The 23,382-nt window shown below is 52.3% G+C and overlaps 1 protein-coding gene across 2 annotated transcripts in view; it reads right to left on the bottom strand.

Annotated features, from left to right (window-relative positions):
* LOC140192307 (inositol-trisphosphate 3-kinase B-like) overlaps positions 1–23,382 on the bottom strand; it is a 55,123-nt gene that overhangs the window by 22,789 nt on the left and 8,952 nt on the right. For both annotated transcript variants that reach the window (XM_072249969.1, XM_072249971.1), the window contains exons 2-3: positions 2,653–2,737; positions 1,422–1,635 (exon numbers count right to left, since the gene is read on the bottom strand). In XM_072249969.1, coding sequence (XP_072106070.1) covers positions 1,422–1,635; positions 2,653–2,737 — 299 coding nt within the window. The remainder of the gene's footprint in view (positions 1–1,421; positions 1,636–2,652; positions 2,738–23,382) is intronic.

The raw sequence follows: 23,382 nt of genomic DNA, 5'->3' as shown, positions 1-23,382 counted from the left end.
TCATTAAATCGTGGGGGAGAAAGGCAGAGAGGATTCACGAGCACGGTATCATCTCGAGAGACGGGGACAGGCTGGGCCTGTTTTCCCTGGGGGCGAAGGGGGCCAAGGGGTGACCTTAGAGAGGTTTATAAAATCACGGCCGGTGGGGATAACGTGGACGTTGTCATCCTTTTCCCCAAGGTAGAGGAGTCTAAAACCTGAGGGTACAGGTTTCAGAACAGAGAGAAATCATTCACAGGCAGCTCCTTACACACAGAGCTGGGGGAATTTCAACAGCTTCATGAACAGGACAGGGTCAGGGAGATACAGGCCAAACAATGGCGCAGCACCCCAGTGTAGTGGTTAGCACAATGGTTTACAGTGCAGGCGACCCCGGTTCGATTCCCACCGCTGCCTGTAAGCAGTTTGTACGTTCTCCCTGTGACCGCAGGGGTTTCCTCAAAGTCATACCGGTTGCGAGGTGAATTGTAATCTAGTCGGTTAGGATGAGGCCACAATAAGTAAAACACAGTTCGGCCTGGCTGGCGAAGCTTAGTTCTGGTCACCTCACTACAGGAAGGACGTGGAACTATAGAACAGGTGCAGAGGAGATTTACAAGGATGTTGCCTGGATTGGGGAGCATGCCTTATGAGAAAAGGTTGAGTGAACTTGGTCTTTTCTCCTTGGAGCGACGGAGGATGAGAGGTGACCTGATAGAGGTGTATAAGATGATGAGAGGCATTGATCCTGTGGATAGTCAGAGGCTTTTTCCCAGGCATGGAATGGCCAGCACGAGAGGGCACAGTTTTAAGGTGCTTGGAAGTAGGTACAGAGGAGATGTCAGGGGTAAGTTTTTTTTACGCAGGGAGAGGTGAGTGCGTGGAATGGGCTGCCGGCGATGGTGGTGAAGGTGGATACGATAGGGCCTTTTAAGTCACTCCTGGACAGGTACATGGAGCTTAGAAAAATGGCGGGCTCTGGGTGAGCTTAGGTAATCTGTAAAGTAAGCTCGGCACAGCTCTGTGGGCCAAAGGGCCTGTATCGTGCTGTAGGTTTTCTGTGTTTCTATGAATCCCAGAGTTAGTTAAGGACTGAATAAAGTAGTACAGGTGGGGGAGGGGGCAAGCACAGCGGGCAAGGGCTGACAGTCTGACCCAGGCCTGGTGTTCACTGGGCCTGATTGAGCCAGGCCTCGATCAGAGGCCAAACCCAGACTGGGATTCCATGGAAGCAAAGATTATGGACTGGCCACAGCCTCATCCTCTTTGGCCAGAATGAACAAGGATCTCCGAGTGATCCCAGGCCTCAGTCAAAGGCCAAACTGAGACCTAGGGCCTGTGGGGTGGGGGGAGGCCCAATTCTACTCTGTCAGGTCCTCCCGATGACTGGGCGCCCTCTCTCAGCCCCTCCTGCTCCCCCCCCACACCGTGCCCCGGCTCACCGCACACCCATCTTGCAGTCCATGATGCAGGGGGCGGAGAGGCCGGACAGGAGGTCCTCCATCTGGATAAACCGCTCTCCCTGCTTCTCCACCACGCCGTGGTAGGCTGGCACGAAGGGCTTCAGCACGTCACCCATCAGCGTCTTCAGGCAGGCACTCTCCGTCCCGCTGAACTTCTTCAGGATCAGGCCCCCTTCGCTCGGCCGGAAGTGCCCTGGGGGGGGGGGGGGGGAGAGAGCAAAACATCAGAGGCAGAAACAACGCCCACGTTCCCACTGCTCCTCCGCGATCAGCGAAGCCACCTCGGCCCGCCCACGGTAGAAAGGCACAGCAGGAGCCCGTAGCAATGACCAGATCCTCAACCACCCCTGGTGTGGTATGGGGGGGGAACAGGATGGAGGGGAGTAAGGGGCAGATGGGGAGGGGGAAAGGTAAAGAGGAAGGAGAGGTGAGAGAGGCGTGCCAGGCACGATGGGCACAGAAAGACACAGCATGGACCTTCCACCCACTCCGCAGCTGGTCACGGGAGAGAATTCCAGACATTCATTCCCGTCATCTCTGTTTTAAATAGATGTCCCTCTATTCTGAGGCTGTGCCCTCTGGTCCGAGACTCCCCCACTGTAGGAAACATCTTCTCCACATCCACTCTATCTGTGTCCTCTGGTCCTAGACTCCCCCACTGTAGGAAACATCCTCTCCACATCCACTCTATCTGTGTCCTCTGGTCCTAGACTCTCCCACTGTAGGAAACATCCTCTCCACATCCACTCTATCTGTGTCCTCTGGTCCTAGACTCCCCCACTGTAGGAAACATCCTCTCCACATCCACTCTATCTGCGTCCTCTGGTCCTAGACTCCCCCACTGTAGGAAACATCCTCTCCACATCCACTCTATCTGTGTCCTCTGGTCCTAGACTCCCCCACTATAGGAAACATCCTCTCCACATCCACTCTGTGTCCTCTGGTCCTAGACTCCCCCACTATAGGAAACATCCTCTCCACATCCACTCTATCTGTGTCCTCTGGTCCTAGACTCCCCCACTATAGGAAACATCCTCTCTACATCCACTCTATCTGTGTCCTCTGGTCCTAGACTCCCCCACTATAGGAAACATCCTGTCCACATCCACTCTATCTGTGTCCTCTGGTCCTAGACTCCCCCACAATAGGAAACATCCTCCCCAGGGACACCTACACCCTACCCCGAGAGCATTCACTCTAGTGTTCTCACCCTCGTGTCCTGCTAGCTGTACCCAGGAGTTCGATCTTCGGAAAGTCCAGTGCATGGCCGTGAAGAAGGTCTTCCATGATTTGGTCTGGAAGAGGCAGGATGGGAGGAAAGCAGTCGGTGAGTCACATTCAACGTCACGGACACGGCTGCTGGCGGTCGGCGCCGTGGGAGCGCAGACCGCCGATCACTGAGCACACCAGCGTTGGTCCTTCACGGCAGTATCCGCCACACCATCACACCACCACCACGTACCCAATCCCCTCAAACCCCGTGTTCCACAGGGAGATTTGATGGAGCCAAACAAAATGATCAGGGCTACAGATGGGGTAAATGCAAGCAGGCTTTCTCCACTGAGGTCAGGGGTGAGAGGTGAGAGGTGAAAGGTGAAATATCGAGGGGAGCTTCTTCACTCGGAGGGTGGTGGGAGTGAGGAACAAGCTGCCAGTGGAAGTGATAGACGGAGCCTCGATTTCAACATTTCAGATGAGCTTGGGCCTGGACCATGATGTTTATGGGTGAGGAGATTCCAGCTGAGAATCTGATCCAGACTTGATGGCAGGCCATTCTCCTCGGGACTGACGAGTGATCAGGATCCGGTGGGGGCTGAGGGGAGATGAGAAGGGGGGAGGGGGGGGAGCAATTGCACCACACCTGCTGTTTGGGGCTGTTCCCTGCGCTGGAGACCTGTTTTAATTTGTCCCCCTGCGCCTTGAGAAGGTGTGGTGAGGGGTGGTTTGTGTGTGTGGTGAGGGGGTGGTTTGTGTGTGTGGTGAGGGGGTGGTTTGTGTGTGTGGTGAGGGGTGGTTTGTGTGTGTGGTGAGGGGTGCTGCAGTCCTTCTGGTGAAGGGGCTCCCACAGTGCCAATGAGGGGGGGAGTTCTGGGGTTCAGACCAAGTGACGGTGAAGGGATGGCGATGGATTTCTCTCCATCACACTCCTGAGCTAGAGGGGATAACTTCACTTGCCCCGTCGCTGGAATGCTCCTGCAACCGACGGACTGTTCATCTCATCTTCTCCATATTTATTTACTATTACAGTATTTCTTTCTTTCTGCATTTGCAGTTTGCTGTGTTTTGCAAGCAGGTCGATGCAGTCTCTCATCGATTCTGTCACGCTGCGGAGTTACTGGGAATGCCCGCAAGAAAATGAGTCCCCGGGTTGGGTCACGGTGACACGTTTGTACTTTGATGGTACATTCACGCTGAGCTTTGACTTCGGAACGGCATGCGAGCGGAAGGGCGAGGGGGGACCTGCGGGTGGCGGCTGTCGGTCGGGGGGTGGGGGGTTCGGGAGATTCCGCCGACTGAGGGGAGGGTGAGGTGGTAGCGGGCGGCGGGCAGGGAGGGAGCGGCTTGGGGAAGCGCGGGTGGGTGGGGGGACGGAGAGGAGGAAGCACCCTCCCCGTCTCTACGCTGAGGGTAAAACTTCCCCCACGGCTCAAAGCAGGGGGAAGCACCCTCGTACCCAACCCCCACACTCCCCACCCAGTCTGGCTCCGCGCACGTCACAACGAGGTCACACTCGCGAACACTGCGTCAGCCCGGGTCACCCCGGAAGCCGCCGGTGGGTGGGGTGGAGGGGAAACGAGCGGCTCCCCGGAGACAGATTGGCCCCTGGGTGGGGCAGGCGACAGAGCAGGAGGTTGGGGGGTGGTGGTGGTGGCGGTGGCGGGGGACTCGCACGCCTCCTGCTTCCGGCAGCTGGGAGAGGAAACCCCCCCGGTGCCGGCCGCTTTCAGAATTTCCACTGCGGTTGAGCGATGCGTCAAACCCAGGGCTTCGAGAGCCGCGGTTCTGCACAACTGCGCTGAGTTAACCCCTCGGCGGCCACAGGGCTCTCGCTGACACTGCTGCTGGGGGCAGTGTCTATCCCACTGTCCCTGACTCCCGAACAAACTCCTTCCCCGCCGCCGCCGGGTTTCCGAACTGTCACCGACACCTCCTCAGTATTCTCACCCTTCTTACACTCGTTATTAATTTAAACACAACGTCTGCAACTACATTACAGCAAATTAGAGCATGGCACAAAGTCACAAATGCAATGAGGCACCCTCCGTGGCCACGCCACCGGGCACACCTGCACACCCGCTTGTTAAACCAACCAATCACGTGGCAGCAGCTCAGTGCATTAAAGCACGCAGACACGGTCTAGAGGTTCAGTTGTGGTTCGGGCCAAATGGGGAAGAAATGGGCGACTTTGTCTCAGACTGTTGGCACCAGATGGGGTGGAGTGACTGTCTCGGAAACTGCTGATCTCCTGGGATTTTTACACTTACACACACACACACACACACACACACAGAGCAGAGTTTGCGGAGACGTACAGCACAGAAGCAGGCCCTTCAGCCCATCTAGTCTATGCTGAACCATTTAAACTGCCCACTCCCATTGACCTGCACTGGGACCAGAGCCCTCCACACCCCTCTCATTCCCTGTACCCATCCAAACTTCTCTTAAACGGTGACATCGAGCTCGCAAGCACTTGCTCTGGCAGCTTGTTCCACACTCTCACCACCCTCTGAGTGAAGAAGTTTCCCCTCGAACATTTCACCTTTCACCCTTAACCCATGACCTCTAGCTATAGCCCCATCTAACCTCAGTGGAAAAAGCCTGCTTGCATTTACTCTATCTATACCCCTCATAATTCTATATACCTCTATCAAATCTCCTCTCCATCTTCCACATTCCCGGGAATACAGTCCTACCCTATTCAATCTTTCCTGACAACTCAGGTCCTCCGGACACAGCGACATGCGACATCCTTGTAAATTTTCTCATATTCTTTCAACTTTGTTTACATCTTTCCTGTAGGTAGGTGACCAAAACTGCACACAATATTCCAAATTAGGCCTCACCGATATCTCAGACAACTTCAACATAACATCTGGAATGATTTAAATATCTCCGCTAGGGTCCCGGCAATTTCTGCACCAGCCTCCAACACGGTCCAAGGGACACCTTGTTAGGCCCTAGGGATTTATCCACCCCGATTTGCCTCAAGACAGCAAACATGTTTGAAGATGGCAGAGCACGCGGTCTTTCCGGTGATGAATATCTGTTATCTGTCAAGAAGGGGACTGTGCACAATTCTGGTTTGATGGAGACGGAAGTGAGAGTACAGAGAAACATCTGGAAAATTCCTGAAATGCCTGTTTCGCTGCCGCTGCTACTGAGCTGAAGGCCCCGAAATCCTCGGCTTTGTGTGTTTCAGCGGCCGGGGAGAGGTCGAAGGCGCTCGGCAGAGGATGACGCTCGGGAGGCTATATCGGAGAGGCTGCTCGGAAGCTCGGAGTTTTCGGACAGATGGACTCAGGGTCGGATGGGGTCGGCTGCTTCCAAGGTATCGGCAAGTTGACGGTGCCTGGAGGTTTATGGCAGGGAGTTTCTCCGTTTTGCCGCCTGCTATCGGGGACTCGGGAGTCCATCGACTCGGGGACTTTTGAGACTTTTTTTTTACCATGCCCATGGTCTGTTCTTCATCAAATTATGGTATTGCTTTGCACTGCTGTAACTATATGTTATAATTATGTGGTTCTGTCTTTGGTCTGTCCTGTTTTCTGTGTTATCACTCTGGAGAAACATTGTATCATTGCTTAATGCATATCTGCATTTCTAAATGACAATGAGAGGACTGAGTGTTCTCATAATCTAAATCTAATCTAATCTAAATCTCCTCCTCTGTAATCTGTACAGGGTTCATGAAGTTGATGCCTATTTGCCTTCCTGCTATCGACTGTGTATGTCTCCTGAGCAAATACAACAAAATCACTGAAGATCTCCCCCATCCCTTTTGGCTCCACACATAAATTCCAATTCTCATTTTCCAGAGAACCAATCTTTTCCCTTACAATCCTTCTGCTCTTAACGTATCTGTAGAATCCCTTAGGATTCTCCTGCTCCTTGCCTGCTGGACAACCCCATGTCCTCTTTTCCCCCTCCTGATTTTTTTCTTAAGTGTTCTCTGGCATTTCTTATGCACCACAAACACATCATTTGTTCCTACCTGCCTATATCTGCTATGCACCTCCTAACTTTCTTATCCAGGGTCTCAATATCGCTTGAAAACCAAAATTCCATACACTGTCATCTTTACCTTCTATTCTGACAGGCGCATACAAGCTTTGTCATTTCAAAATTTCACTTTTGAAGGCCTCCCACTTACTGAGTACACAACAGGCTGTCCCAATCTACACTTGCCAGATCATTTCTGATACCATCAAACTTGGCCTCTTACCAATTTAGAATCTCAACCCGCAGGCCAGGCCTATGTTTTTAAATGTTTACTTTGAACTTAATGGCACTTGGATACAGAGGATGCAAAGTGCTCCCTTGAACAAATTTCTGCCACCTGCCCTGACTCATTCCCCAACAGCAGATCGAGTATTGCACACTTTCTCGTTGGGACTTCTACATAAGGAAACTTTCTGAACACATTTGACAAACTCTGTCCCATCTCGTCCTTTTACAGTATGGGAGCCCCGGTTAATGTGTGGAAAGTCAAAATCACCTTCTAAGCAACCTTATGTTTCTTACACAGTCAGCGATCGCTCTACAAATTTGTTCGACTACATCCCGCAGACGGTTGGGTGGTGGGGAATACAGCCCCATTAAAGTGGTCGTACCTTTCTTACTCCACAATTCCACCCACGACGCCTCACTGGACCAGTTCTCCACTCTGTCCTGACTGAGCACTGCGTGACATTTTCCCTGACCAGTAACCCCATCCCTCCTCCATGAATCCCTGTCACTCCGTCATGTCTAAAGCAACAGAACCCCAGAAGGCAGAGCTGCCAGTCGAACCCCTCCTGCAACCAACTCTCACTGATGGCTACAATATCATAATTCCTAGTGTTGATCCAGGGCCTGAGCTCATCTGCCTTTCCCACAATACGCTGTGCGAGAAACAAAAAAGACCATCCAGTGAGTGGCAGTTCTGTGGGTGAAAACACCTTGTTAATGAGAGAGGTCAGAGGAGAATGGCCAGACTGGCAGGAAGGTGACAGTGGACTGAAAAAAACCATGTGTTACTTCCTCCACCATAGGAAACATCCTCTCCACATCCACTCTATCTGTGTCCTCTGGTCCCAGACTCCCCCACTATAGGAAACATCCTCTCCACATCCACTCTATCTGTGTCCTCTGGTCCTAGACTCCCCCACTATGGGAAACATCCTCTCCACATCCACTCTGTGTCCTCTGGTCCTAGACTCCCCCACTATAGGAAACATCCTCTCCACATCCACTCTATCTGTGTCCTCTGGTCCCAGACTCCCCCACTATAGGAAACATCCTCTCCACATCCACTCTATCTGTGTCCTCTGGTCCTAGACTCCCCCAATATAGGAAACATCCTCTCCACATCCACTCTATCTGTGTCCTCTGGTCCTAGACTCTCCCACTATAGGACACATTCTCTCCACATCCACTCTATCTGTGTCCTCTGGTCCCAGACTCCCCCACTATAGGAAACATCCTCTCCACATCCACTCTATCTGTGTCCTCTGGTCCTAGACTCCCCCACTATGGGAAACATCCTCTCCACATCCACTCTGTGTCCTCTGGTCCTAGACTCCCCCACTATAGGAAACATCCTCTCCACATCCACTCTATCTGTGTCCTCTGGTCCCAGACTCCCCCACTATAGGAAACATCCTCTCCACATCCACTCTATCTGTGTCCTCTGGTCCTAGACTCCCCCAATATAGGAAACATCCTCTCCACATCCACTCTATCTGTGTCCTCTGGTCCTAGACTCTCCCACTATAGGACACATTCTCTCCACATCCACTCTATCTGTGTCCTCTGGTCCTAGACTCCCCCACTATAGGACACATTCTCTCCACATCCACTCTATCTGTGTCCTCTGGTCCTAGACTCCCCCACTATAGGACACATCCTCTCCACATCCACTCTATCTGTGTCCTCTGGTCCTAGACTCCCCCACTATAGGAAACGTCCTCTCCACATCCACTCTGTCGAGGCCTTTCAACATTTGACAGGTTTCAGTGAGGTTCTCCCTCATTTTTATGAACACAGGCCCAGAGACACGGTCCTCAGATGAGAAGCTTGTCAATCTCAGAACCATTCTTGCGAATCATTGCCAAAGTCAGCGCATCCATTTTCAGATAGGGGGCCCAAAACCGCTCACAATACTCCAAGTGAGGCCTCACCAGTGTCTGATAAAACCTTGACCCTGTATCCTTGGTTTTATATTCATGCTCCACATGTGAAAGTCACAACTCAAGCAGCAACTATAAAATTCCGTTTTAGGCAATATTAACCTCACAGACAGAGGCCGGCATTTATCATCATCCCTAACAGCCCCCGGGGGTGGGTGGGGGGTGTTTGGCCAAGCTGCCTCTTCAACAGCTACAGCCCCTCTGGTGACGGGGCTCTCAAGCTGCTGCTGGGGAGGGAGCTGTGGTGTTCCGACCCAGTGACGGTGAAGGAACAGGGACACGTTTCCAATTCGGGACCGTGTGACCGGGAGGGGAACCGGAGGGTGGTGGTGGGTCCCCTGTGCCCACTGTTCAGGAGGGGCTGCTGGAGTGGACCAGGGGAGCAGGCACTGAGCGTTTGTAGAAGGCGCACACTGTGGGGAGAGCGGTGGTTGGGCGAGGCGAGGAGGGAGCGTTTGGCGCCAGGTGCTGAGTGGAGGAGTGGGGAGGAGGGAGCGCTGTGGGAGGGTCGGTGAGGGAATATTTTACCCGAGGTGGTGAGGGACGGTGAGGAGGGAATATTTTACCCGAGGTGGTGAGGGGAGGAGGGAGCGCTGTGCGAGGGACAGTGAGGAGGGAACATCATGTTGTGGGTAGGGAATCTGCAGGTGGTCGTGCTCTCCTGTGCCCAAAGCCCTTGGTGACAAGACGGAGCTCCACACCGCGGGTGGGACACAGGAGGGACTCGGCCTGAAACATCGACTGTACTCTTTTCCATTGGTGCTGAGTTCCTCCAGCGTTTTACTGGGAGCGGGGAGAGTGGATTCACCAAACACACGTCACCACCCATGGACAACCGGTAAACTCCCATCTTCTCACACGGTCACTGGTACCGCTTTCACAGAAAGGCTTTCACGGTCCATGGGAGTGCTTGTGCACGGTCTGCAGGTGCAGCAGGCGATCACGGCGGCAAATGGAACGCTGGCCTTCATTGCTAGAGTGACTGAACTGAAGAGCAGGGAGGTCGTGCTCTAACTGTACAGGGTACTGGGGAGACCGCACCTGGGGTACTGCGTGCGGTTCTGGTCTGGGGGAGAGGGGTCACTGAGGGACGGTGTGAGGGAGCTGGATTAACGTCAGTGACATGAGACGCTGGGGGACAGAGGTCACGGAGGGACGGTGTGAGGGAGCCGGATTAACGTCAGTGACATGAGATGCTGGGGGAGAGGGGTCACTGAAGGACAGTGAGGGAGCTGGATTAACGTCAGTGACACAGGACAATGGGGGAGAGAGGTCACTGAGGGACGGTGTCAGGGAGCCGGAATAACGTCAGTGGGGATACAGTCAGTGACACAGGGCGCTGGGGGAGAGGGGTCACTGAGGGACGGTATGAGGGAGCCAGATTAACGTCAATGACATGAGACGCTGGGGGAGAGAGGTCACTGAGGGACGGTGTCAGGGAGCTGGAATAACGTCAGTGGGGATACAGTCAGTGACATGAGACGCTGTGGGAGAAAGATCACGGAGGGAAGGTGTCAGGGAGCTGGAATAACGTCAGTGGGGATACAGTCAGTGACACAGGGTGCTGGGGGAGAGGAGTCACTGAGGGACGGTGTGAGGGAGCTGGATTAACGTCAGTGGGGATACAGTCAGTGACACAGGACGATGGGGGAGAGGGGTCACGGAGGGACGGTGTGAGGGAGAGGGATTAACGTCAGTGGGGATACTGTCAGTGACACAGGGCACTGGGGGAGGGGGGTCACTGAGGGACGGTGTGAGGGAGCTGGATTAACGTCAGTGGGGATACTGTCAGTGACACAGGACGATGGGGGAGAGGGGTCACTGAGGGACGGTGTGAGGGAGAGGGATTAACGTCAGTGGGGATACTGTCAGTGACATGAGACGCTGGGGGAGAGGGGTCACGGAGGGACGGTGTGAGGGAGCTGGATTAACACACTCCCTTGTAGGATTAAAACCACTCTCTGATTGTTAAAGCAGCAGAATTTGCTGGAACACTGCCTGGACTGAGCTGCTGTCTCGATGATGGGGTTTGAGTGTGGGATTCCTCCTGGCACTGTTCCCCTGGGACTGCAGCCAAATCTCCCTGGCCAGGAGCGTCAGCAAGCTTGGAATACACAGAACTGGTTTGTCTGTGAACCAAACGCCGCAGAGGGGTGGGCCGGGTCCAGGGAAACACACAGGGTGGGGCCACAGCACTGCTTTCAGCAGAGGGCAGAGAAGAGGCAAGGGAGGGAGGCGGAGGGCGAGGAGCACGTGTCCGAGGCCACAGGGCGAGTCAAAAATAGGGAGAGAAAAGTAGGGAGGGAGGGGGCTGAGAGAGGGGAAGAAAAACAATAGGGGGAGGGGAGAGAACAGGGGAGGGGAGGGTGGGGTGAAATGGAGTGAGAAAAACAGAGGAGAGGGGAGAGGAGCAGCCATGGACAACTGTTCATATACTCTCTATCTTTTTACCTCCCTCACTCTCCTCCTCAACCCTCCCTTTCTCTCCCCCCTCACACACTCCCCTTCCTCTGCCCCTCCCCTCCCTCTCTCCCTCACCCCTCCCCCTTTTTCCCCCCTCAATCCTCCCCCTTCTCTCCCCCTCACCTTCTCTCCCCCTCACACCCTCCCCTTCTCTCCCCCTCACACCCCTTCTCCCCCCTCCCCTTTCTCTCCTCACTCTCTCTCTCGACGTGTTTTTTGATGCTGAAGGTCAGTTGGCCCGTCAAGCTGCTGCTAGCTCTCACAGCAACACGAGTCCCCACTTCATCTGCTGGGAAACCCCGCTCCCCACGCTCCCGTCCATTTCCCCCTCCGCCCCACACTAATGGGGCAACTTGCTCTGCTCGATGAACCCACCGACACCACACATCGTTGGGATGTGTGACAGAATTGGGGCCACAGGGAGAACGAGCCAACTGCACACCCACACACACACACACCCCCACCCACCCACCCACAGACACACACACACACCCACAACCACCCAGCCACACACAGACACACACTCACACCCACCCACAGACACACAGCCACCCACACACAGACAGACACACACACACCCACCCACACACCCACACACAGACAGACACACACACACAATGCTGGCATTTGGGATCAATCCTAGGTCTCTGGCATTGGTAAATGAGACATTACAACCCACCCCTGCCTCTCCCTCCCTCTCGCTTCCCTCGATGGGCCCACGGTCAGGGTCACTTCAGGCTGCTCAAACACACCCAGGATCCACGATGCACGCAATGGCCCCAGGAGTTGGGGTCGTTGGTCTTGAGGAAGCAATGGAGGGGGCTGGGATGGGTATTGTGGAATGCACAAAGACACAGCCGCGGATAGCGAAGATGCTTCTCTGGGTTTACCAGGGGTGGGGTGGGGGAATACTGATCAGCGGTGGGACCCCCCCCCCCCCACGGCAGCGTCGGGGGGACGATGGGAGCTCTGAGGAGTACGTGGTTCCCCAAGTGTGATGCTTGGCGCACTGGTCTCCTTTAGTCAGCGCACTGAGTCTCCATAGATGGATCAGGAGAACGGGTTAAGACACGGCAGATGGAATACAGTGTCAGGTAGTGTATGGACATGCACTTTGGTAGAAGAAATAATGAAAAAAGACTATTTTCTAAACAGGGAGAAAGCTCGAGGTGCAAAGGGCCTCGGGAGTCCTCGTGCAGGATCTCTGAAGGTTAATTTGCCCGTGGATTTGGTGGTGAGGAAGGCAAATGCAATGTTCCTTTCAAGAGGACGACATGGAGGTAATGTTGAGGCTTTATAAAGCCCTGGTGAGGCCTCACTGGGAGTACTGTGAGCAGGTTTGGGCCCCTTATCTTTGAAAAGCTGTGCTGGCATTGGAGAGGGTTGAACGGCAGATCACGGGATTCTGGGATTGAAAGGCTTGTCAGACAAGGAGCGTTCGATGGCTCTGGGCCTGTATTATCTGGAATTCAGAAGAATGACGGTCGAGGGGTGGGGAAGAGGGAGGAAACCTCATTGAAACCCATCGAATTTCGAAAGGCCTAAACTGAGTGGATGTGGAGAGGATGTTTCCTGTGCTGGGGGAGTCTGAGACCAGAAGGCACAACCTCAGAACAGAGGGACCTTTGATTGGAACGGAGATGAGGAGGAATTTCTTTAGCCAGAGGATGGTGAATCTGTGAAAGTTGTTGCCACAGGCAGTTGTGAAGGCCAAGTCACTGGGTGTATTTAAAGCAGAGGTTGATAGGTTCTTGACTGCTCAGGGCGTGAAGGGATACAGGGAGCAGGCAGGAGATTGGGGCTGAGAGGAAAATGGATTAGCCGTGGTGAAATGCAGCAGCAGACTCGATGGGCCAAATGGCCTAATTGTGCTCCTATATATTAGTCCTTAAGCTGGAAGCGTGCAGAAATGGTTTATAATCAGAATCAGATTTATTAATGCAGACACGAGGAAATCTGCAGATGCTGGAAATTCAAGCAACACACACAAAATGCTGGTGAACGCAGCAGGCCAGGCAGTATCTCTAGAAGGAGGTACAGTCGACGTTTCAGGCCGAGACCCTTCGTCAGGACTAACTGAAGGAAGAGCTAGTAAGAGATTTGAAAGTGGGAGGGGGAGGAGGAGATCCGAAATGATAGAAGACAGGAGGGGGAGGGATGGAGCCAAGAGCTGGACAGGTGATTGGCAAAAGGGATACGAGAGGATCATGGGACAGGAGGCCCAGGGAGAAGGAAAAGGGGGAGCGGGGGAACCCAGAGGATGGGCAAGGGGTATAGTCAGAAGGACAGAGGGAGAAAAAGGAGAGAGAGAGAGAAAGAATGTGTGTATATAAATAAATAACAGATGGGGTACGAGTGGGAGGTGGGGCATTAGCGGAAGTTTGAGAAGTCAATGTTCATGCCATCAAGTTGGAGGCTACCCAGACGGAATATAAGGTGTTGTTCCTCCAACCTGAGTGTGGCTTCATCTTTACAGTAGAGGAGGCCATGGATAGACATATCTGAATGGGAATGGGACGTGGAATTAAAATACGTTTGTGGCCACTGGGAGATCCTGCTTTCTCTGGCGGACAGAGCGTAGGTGTTCAGCAAAATGATCTCCCAGTCTGCGTCGGGTCTCGCCAATATATAAAAGGCCACATCGGGAGCACCGGACGCAGTACATCACCCCAGCCGACTCACAGGTGAAGTGTCGCCTCACCTGGAAGGACTGTCTGGGGCCCTGAATGGTGGTAAGGGAGGAAGTGTAAGGGCATGTGTAGCACTTGTTCCGCTTACAAGGATAAGTGCCAGGAGGGAGATCAGTGGGGAGGGATGTGGGGGGGACGAATGGACAAGGGAGTCGCATAGGGAGCGATCCCTGCGGAAAGCAGGGGGTGGGGAGGGAAAGATGTGCTTAGTGGTGGGATCCCGTTGGAGGTGGCGGAAGTTACGTTGAATTATATGTTGGATTTATTAATGATGTCTTTAAGGTTGTCATAATTCTCTCATGACCTTGGGATTCATTCCTTAAGGCTGTTATTGCGGGGGTGGGGGGGGGGAAGGGGGGAAGGGGGGAAGGGGGGAAGGGGGAAGGGGGGAAGGGGGGAAGGGGGGAAGGGGGGAAGGGGGGAAGGGGGGAAGGGGGGAAGGGGGGAAGGGGGGAAGGGGGGAAGAGGGGAAGAGGGGAAGAGGGGAAGAGGGGGGGGAAGAGAGGGACGAGCTCCCACTACCTATTAAGTGCTCCCAGTGGCGTGCGTCTCAAACAGCCTCTGACTGCCAGGTCCAGCTCCTGGGCTTCACGTGTGGCTTAGCCACTAAGCCCGGTGGATCTGTTTCCACTGACAGGAGAAGGGGCAAAGGTGGGTTACTAGTCGATCAGGCAGATGGAGTGGCTGGCAGCTCATCAAGAGGAATGAAGACTCTGATCTCAAACCTCCGCTGCCTTGTGGCGATACCCATTTTGGGAGCAAATCCTGAGGAAAACTCTGGAGCTGGAGTCCCCAAGGCCCCTGTTGGGTTCAGCGCAGACTGAGAATTGCTGGTGCCAAACTGAGTTGGTCTTTGCCGTTCCTTTGGGTTCAATCGGCTGCGTGGAGAGCGGGAGCCTGCTACTTGGGCAACAGCTTGCTCTCCACATCGGACTGTCCTGGCTTGCGTATCACGTAGACAGCTAGGACACCACATCCATCATCGACTTTGGCCAATGGAGGACTCAACAATCGGCCAATCATGTGGCAGCAACTCAATGCATAAAAGCATGCAGACATGGTTCAGTTGTTGTTCAGACCAAACATCAGAATGGGGAAGAAACGTGATCTAAGTGACTTTGACCGTGGAACGATTGTTGGTGCCAGACGGGGTGGTTTGAGTATCTCAGAAACTGATCTCCTGGGATTTTCTCACACAGCAGTCTCTAGAGTTTACAGATACAAGAGAGTCGGCTGTGGTCGGGCACATCGGCAAGTTTGTGGCGTTCGGAGGTTCATGGCAGGGAGAGTTTCTCCCTTCTACCGTCTGCGTGAGATGATGAGGCTATCGGGACTTGAGACTGTTTTTTTTACCGTACCCAATGTCTGCTCTTTAACAAATTATGGTATTGCTTTGCACTGTTGTAACTATATGTTATAATTATGTGGTTCTGTCAGTTTTAGTCTTGGTTTGTCCTGTGTTTCTGTGACATCTTTCTGGAGGAACGTTGTATCATTTTTTAATGCATGCATTTCTAAATGACAATAAACGAGGACTGAGTGTCCTCATAATCTAATCTAAAAAAGATCTGCAGATGCTGGAAATCCAAGGCAACGCGCACAAAATGCTGGAGGAACTCAGCAGGTCAGGCAGCGTCTACGGAAAAGAATACAGTCGACGTTTTGGGCAGGAGAGAGAGAAAAAAAGATGAGGAGTCAAAGTTAGAAGGTGGGTGGGGGAGGCGAGGGAGAAACACAAGGTCATAGGTGAGACCAGGAATGGGAGGAGTGAAGTAAAGATCTGGGAATTCGATGGGTGAGAGCGACACAGGGCTGGCGAAGAGGGGAAATCTGACGGAAGACGACAGAAGGCCATGGAAGAAAAAAAAGAGGAGGGGGAGCACCAGAGGGAGGTGATGGGTGGGCAAGGAGATAAATGAGAGAGGGACAAGGGAATGGGGAACGGTGAAGGAGGGGGGGCATTACCGGAAATTCAAGAAATCGGTTCATGCAGAATACAAGGTGTTCCTCCTCCAGCCTGAATGTAGCCTCATCACGACAGTGGATTGACATATCGGAATGGGAAGGGGAATTAAAAAGGGTGGCCACTGGGAGATCCCACTTCTAGAGCAGAGGTGCTCAGCGAAGCAGTCTCCCAACCTACTCCGGTCTCAGGAGGCCACAGCTTGAGCACCGGACACAGGATATGACCCCAACAGACTCACGGCAGAAGTGTCACGTCACCTGGAAGGACGGTTTGCGGCCCTGAATGGTAGCGAGGGTGGAGGTGGAGGGTCAGGTGTAGCACTTGTTCCACTTGCAAGGATAAGTGCCGGGTGGGAGATCAGTGGGGAAGGACGAATGGACAAGGGAATCATGGAGGGAGCGATCCCAGAGGAAAGCAGAAAGCCGGAAGTGAGGTGGGGAAGAAGACGTACTTGGTGGTGGGATCCCATTGGAGATGGCGGACATTGCGGAGAATTATATACCGCACCTGGAGGCTGGCGGCCTGGTAGGTGAGGACAAGAGGAACCCTATCCGTGGTAGGGTGGTTGGAGGATGGGGTTCGAGCAGACATGCGTGAAATGGAAAAGATGCGGTTGAGGGCAGCGTTGATGGTGGAGGAAAGGAAGCCCCTTTCTTTGAACAAGGAGATCCCCTTCGTTTCAGAATGAAAAGTCTCTTCCACAGAGCAGGCGTGGAGACGACAGAGGAATTGAGAGAAGGGGATGGCGTTTTTACAAGTAACAGGGCGGGACGAGGTATAGTCTAGGTTTATAATGGACATCAGTAGCTAAGCTGTCTCCAGAAAGAGACAGAGAGATCGAGAAAGGGGAGGGAGGTGTCGGAAATGGACCAGGTGAATTTGAGGGCAGGGTGGAAGTTGGAGGCAAAGTGGATGAAGTGGACCAGTTCAGCATGGGTGCAGGAAGCAGCACCAATGCAGTCGTTGATGTAGCGCAGGAAAGGTGCAGGATGGTCACCAGTGCAGGCTTGGAACATGGACTGTCCCACGTAGCTGACGAACAGGCGGGTACAGCTGGGACCCATGCTAGTGCCCATGGCTACCCGTTTGGTTTGAAGGAAGTGGGAGGAGCCAAAGGAGAAATTGTTTAGAGCAAGGACAAGTCCGCTAGGTGGAGGAGAATGGGCTGGACCTGGTGTCTTTGAGGCCTTCCTGGTGGGGGATGGACAGCCCATCGTGAAAATAAGATGACGGGGGCCAGTGAATTTGAAATCCTTGAAAAGATTCAGAGCGTGTGAAGTGTCATGGACGTAGGTAGGAACTGGGGGGAATAAAACAGAGAATGGTATGAGGAACCAAAGACATGGAGTGAGCGGCAGTTCTGTTGGTGAAAACACCTTGTTAATGAGAGAGGTCAGAGGAGAATGGCCAGACTGGCAGGAAGGTGACAGTGGACTCGCTTTACACCGCACACTGTCGGAGCAGTGCTGCCAGGATAATCAAGGACACGACCCACCCAGTCAACACACTTTTCATCCCTCTTCCCTCCAGGAGAAGGCTCAGGAGCTTGAAGACTCACACGGCCAGATTTGGGAACAGCTTCTTTCCAACTGTGACACGACAGCTGAACGGATCCTGACTCGGATCTGGGCCGTACCCTCCAAATATCCGGACCTGCCTCTCGGTTTTTTTGCATTACCTTACTTTCCCTTTTTCTATTTTCTATTTGTGATTTATAACTTAAAATTTTAATATGTACTATCAATTTGTACTCCAGGGAGTGCGAAATGCAGAATCAAATATCGCTGTGATGATTGTACGCTCTAGTATCAATTGTTTGGCGACAATAAAGTAAAATAAAGTAACTCAAATAACCACACGTTACGACGGTGGTGGGCAGAAGAGCATCTCTGAACACACAACACGTTGAACCCTGATGTGATTGGGCTACAGCAGCAGAAGACCATGAACATACACTCAGTGGCCGCTTTATGTGGTGGATTTTCACACACAAGATTGTTGAGTTTACAAAGAATGATGCAAAAAAAAACATCCAGTGAGCAGCAGTTCTGTGGGCGAAGACTGCAGAGGAGGTTTGTGAGGATGTTGCCAGGACTCGAGGGGAGAGACTGAGCAGGCTGGCACATTATTTTTTTTTGGAGTGCAGGAGACAAGGTGATCTCAGAGTACAATATCATCAGGGCCACAGTTATTTCCCCAGGGTTGGGGACTCCAAACCTCAGGTGAGAGGGGAGCTGAGGGGCAACATTTGGAGTTGGAAGTTTGGAGTCCAAGGATCCCCTGTTAAATGGTATAGAAATGGCTTGGAACCCTTGATTTAGATGATTAGCGGATAATGGGACCAGCTCAAGAAGACGTCTTGGATAGCATGGAGCCATTGGGCTGAATGGCCTGTTCCTGTGTTCAGATTAATGCAAGGGGTCAAACTCGGAGGGTGGCAGTACAGTGGAGATTTCAGGGACTCAGCGAGGCCTGCTCTGGGCCTAAAAGCCTGCCCTCACCAACTGGCCCCCTCCAACACCATCGGCCACTGGGGAGGGGGAGGAGGTAGTCCTGTATCCGGGATTAAGAACAACGGCTCAGCGGACCCGAACAATTCCAGCAAGACTGGTTTATCCCTGTATGTAAATACCAGCCCGACAAAGTGACAATCGGGGAAGTAATCTGGACAGTATGTTATTCAAATGAATGAACCTGGATTCAGGTCAGAGCGCGCACAGATAATAATATATAAAATTCCTTCCAGACATTTCGACAATAGGATTGCCTGTGATAAAACAATCTCTCTCTCAAACACACACACACACATACACACACACACACACACACACACACACACACACACACACACTCACACACACACACGTATACACACACACACACACACACACTCACACACACACACACACACACTCACACACTCACACACACACACACACACACACACCTTCTTGGACACAGTCTCTCTCACATACATGCACACACACAAACACACACAGTCAGTCTCCCTCTCTCACACACAAACACACACCCTAGTTGGGGACGACTCAGTCTCTCTCTCTCTCTCTCATGTAGAGCTCTGTCCCTTATACATCCTCTCTCCCCCTCTCGCGCGTTCTCTCTCTCCCCCTCTCACCCATTCTCACTATCTCCCCCGTGGGCGGGTAATGCTCCATCCACACTGCTCCCTTGACCAGAACTACTCAGCCCCTCGACCTGTGCTAGCCCACAGGACAATCCAACTTCCCCCTCAAACTATGGACTCACTCTCAAGGACTCCTGATCTTAATTTCTCAGTACTTTTTCCCTATTTACTATTCTTTCTTTCTCTTAAAATTTCCACAGTTTGTTATTTGGATGGTGCGATCTGGCATTGATTCTGTTATGGTGATTGGATTTATTGAGAATGCCTGCAAGAAAACTGACCTGGCAATGGCAGATGGTGACGTACATGTACTTTGATAATAAATTTACTTGGAACTTGTTTAGAAGTTACCCCTGCTAGTTTTCCTGCCCGGAGAGAGGGGAGTGGTGGGGTGGGGTGAGAGGGGCGGTCGGGAAAGTGCATTGGCGTGAAGCTGGGGAAACATTCGGGAAGTTGTCAAGAAGCACAAAGCAGGACGGGGCTCTTCGGTCTGTGCAGATCGTCCATCAGCCATTCTCCCCACGTTCCCATACACTACCCCCCACCCACACACCGAGAGGCACTGACACGGCTCGTCATTGGGGTGTGGGAAGGCACCGGATCACCCAGACAGCCAGACTCCACGCACAAACCCCGCCTGACGTCAGGATCCAACAAGGAGATGGCCTTGGATGAGCTGAGGAAGTATTTCGCATCAGGCTTCACTGTGGAAGACACCAGCAGTCCGCCATAGCTTCATGAGCTACAGGAGTCAGAAGTGTGCGAAGTTACCGTTACAAAGGAAAAGGTGCTTGGGAAGCTGACGGTAGATACGTCACCAGGACCCGTGGTTCCAAAGGAGGAGGCTGAAGGGATCGTGGAGGCATTAGTAATGATCTTTCAAGAATCACTAGCTTCTGGAATGGTTCCAAAGGACTGGAAAATTACAAATATCGCCCCACTCTTCAAGAAGGGAGGGAGGCAGAACGAAGCAAGTTATAGGCCAGTTAGCCTGACCTCAGCAGTTGGGAAAATGTGGGAGATGATTGTTGAGGATGAATTTTTGAGGTTCTTGGAGGCACACGATAAAATAGGCCATTATCAGCATGGTCTCCTCAAGGGAAAATCTTGCCTGACAAATCTGTTGGAATTCTTTGAAGAAATAACAAGCGGGAGAGACAAAGGGGAATCAGTTGGTGTCGTGGAGTTGGACTTTCAGAAGGCCTTTGACAAGGTGCTACACGTGAGGCTGCTTAAGTTACGAGCCTGTGATATCACAGGAAAGATTCTAGCATGGATAAAGTGGCTGACTGGCAGGAGGCCAGGAGTGGGAATAAAGGGAGCCTTTTCTGGTTGGCTGCTGGTGACTAGTGGAGTTCCACAGGGGTCTGTGTTGGGACCGATTATTTTTATGTTATATGTCAATGATTTGGATGATGGAATTGATGGCTTTGTTGCAAAGTTTGCAGACGATATGAAAATATGTGGTGGGGCAGGTAGTGCTGAGGAAGCAGGGAGACTATAGAAGGACTCAGACAGATTAGGAGAATGGACAAAGAAGTGGCAGATAGAATACGATGTTGGGAAATGTGTGGGCATGCACTTTGGCAAAAGGAATGAAAGTGTAGACTGTTTCCTAAATGGGGAGAAAATTCAAAAATCTGAATGTGCAAAGGGACTTGGGAGTCCTTGTGCAGGATTCCCTGAAGGTTAACTTGCAGGTTGAGCTGGTGGTGAGGAAGGCAAATGCAATGTTAGCATTCATTTCACGAGGACTAGAATACAAAAGCAAGGAAGTAATGCTGAGGCTTTATAAGGCGTTGGTGAGGCTTCACTGAGAGCAGTTTTGTTTCTAACCGAAGAAAGGGTGAGCTGACATTAGAGAAGGCTCACGAAGATTATTCCAGAAGGTTTAAAGGCTTATCGTATGAGGAGCATTAGGTGGCTCTGGACTGTATTTGCTGAATGAGAGAGAACTCATTGAAACCTGTCAAATATTGAAAGGCCTCAAAAGTGGGGGAGTCAAGGTTCAGAGGGCACAGCCTCAGAATAGAGGGATGTCCACTTAGAATGGAGAAGAGGAGGAATTTCTTTTGCCTTGACAGTGGCAAATCTGTGGAATTCGTTGCCACAGGCAGCTGTGCAGGCTGAGTCACTGGGTGTATTTGGTTGACAGATCCTTGGTAAATCAGTGTGTGAAAGGTTACGGGGAGGAGGCAGGAGACTGGGGTTGCGAGGGAAATCGATCAGCCATGTAGGAATGTCGGAGCAGACTCGTTGGGCTGAATGGGCCGGTTCTGCTCCGATGTCTTTTGTGACCCAACAAGTCTGAACAGCTGGAATGTGACTTCCTCGCCCCAACCCAGGAGAACAAGCAGGCCGTACACCTCGGTGGTGGTGAGATATCCCAGCCGCCAGAGCCGTCTGGAGGTCTCACTCTCTTCCACAAGAGCTACTTCTTGGTTTCGGTTTTACTGGTGGGTGCCGAAGGGTTCCTCTCCTACAGGGGAAGTGGGGCGTGGAGTCAATCATCTCCAGAAGGAGCAGGGTGGAGCGGGGAATCCCCCACTGATGAAATCAGGAATCCCTCTGCCGTCCCGTCCACACCCCCCAGGAAACCTCAATCTAAAACAAGGAACTTTCCACCCTGCTGAACTGGAATTGGATGGTTTCCCAATTGGGAGGAGGGGAAATAGTGACAGAGGCGGGCGGGGGGGGGGGGTGGAGGATAGGCTTTGGAACCAATGTATTATTGTCACACCGGAGATACGTTGAGGAGCTCGTCATTCATTGCTCATACAGACCAGATCATTACACAGTGTGCTGAGGTGCAACAAGGTAAAACAATAACAGAATGCAGAATAAAGTGTACAACATTGAACAGTTCAGGCCATTCAGCCCACAATGTTGTGCTAACCCTTTAACCCACTCTAAGGTCAATTTAACCCTTCCCTCCTACACTGCCCTCCATTTTTCTATCACCCATGCACCTATCTTAAGAGTCTCTAAAATGTCCCTAATGTATCTGTCTCTACACCACCCCTGGCAGGACGTTCCACACACCCACCACTTACCTCCCATCACCTTAAATGTCCCTAATGTATCTGTCTCTACACCACCCCTGGCAGGACGTTCCACACACCCACTACTTACCTCCCATCACCTTAAATGTCCCTAATGTATCTGTCTCTACACCACCCCTGGCAGGACGTTCCACACACCCACTACTTACCCCCCATCACCTTAAATGTCCCTAATGTATCTGTCTCTACACCACCCCTGGCAGGACGTTCCACACACCCACCACTTACCTCCCATCACCTTAAATGTCCCTAATGTATCTGTCTCTACACCGCCCCTGGCAGGACGTTCCACACACCCACCACTTACCTCCCATCACCTTAAATGTCCCTAATGTATCTGTCTCTACACCACCCCTGGCAGGATGTCCCATACACCCACCACTTACCTCCCATCACCTTAAATGTCCCTAATGTATCTGTCTCTACACCACCCCTGGCAGAACGTTCCACACACCCACCACTTACCTCCCATCACCTTAAATGTCCCTAATGTATCTGTCTCTACACCACCCCTGGCAGGACGTTCCACACACCCACCACTTACCTCCCATCACCTTAAATGTCCCTAATGTATCTGTCTCTACACCACCCCTGGCAGGACGTTCCACACACCCACCAATTACCCCCCATCACCTTAAATGTCCCTAATGTATCTGTCTCTACACCACCCCTGGCAGGACGTTCCACACACCCACCACTTACCAACGATCACCTTAAATGTCCCTAATGTATCTGTCTCTACACCACCCCTGGCAGGACGTTCCACACACCCACCACACTGTGTGGAAAAAACCTACCTCTGACATCTCCCCCGTGCCCCCCCCGAGACTTTTTCCTCCAATCACCTTAAAATTCTGCCCCCTCCATATTAGCCATTTCTGCCCTAGGATAAAATCTTTAGCTGTCCACGTGATCTGTGCCTTGTATCATCTTGTACATTTCTATCAAGTCACCTCTCATCCTCCTTCACTCCAGAGAAAAGACTTAGCTCACTCAACCTATCCTCATCAGACATGCTCTCTAATCCAGGCAGCATCCTGGTAAATCTCCTCTGCATCCTCTCTAATCCAGGCATTATCCTAGTAAATCTCCTCTGCACCCTCTCTAATCCAGGCAGCAAACTGGTAAATCTCCTCTGCACCCTCTCTAATCCAGATAGCATCCTGGTAAATCCCCTCTGCACCCTCTCTAATCCAGACAGCATCCTGATAAATCTCCTCTGCACC

Source organism: Mobula birostris, unplaced genomic scaffold (genome assembly GCF_030028105.1).
Source record: "Mobula birostris isolate sMobBir1 unplaced genomic scaffold, sMobBir1.hap1 scaffold_1144, whole genome shotgun sequence".
NCBI classification, from domain to species: Eukaryota; Metazoa; Chordata; class Chondrichthyes; order Myliobatiformes; family Myliobatidae; genus Mobula; species Mobula birostris.
Note: the sequence above shows the minus strand (reverse complement) of the source record. Positions and strands in the feature narration are given on the sequence as shown.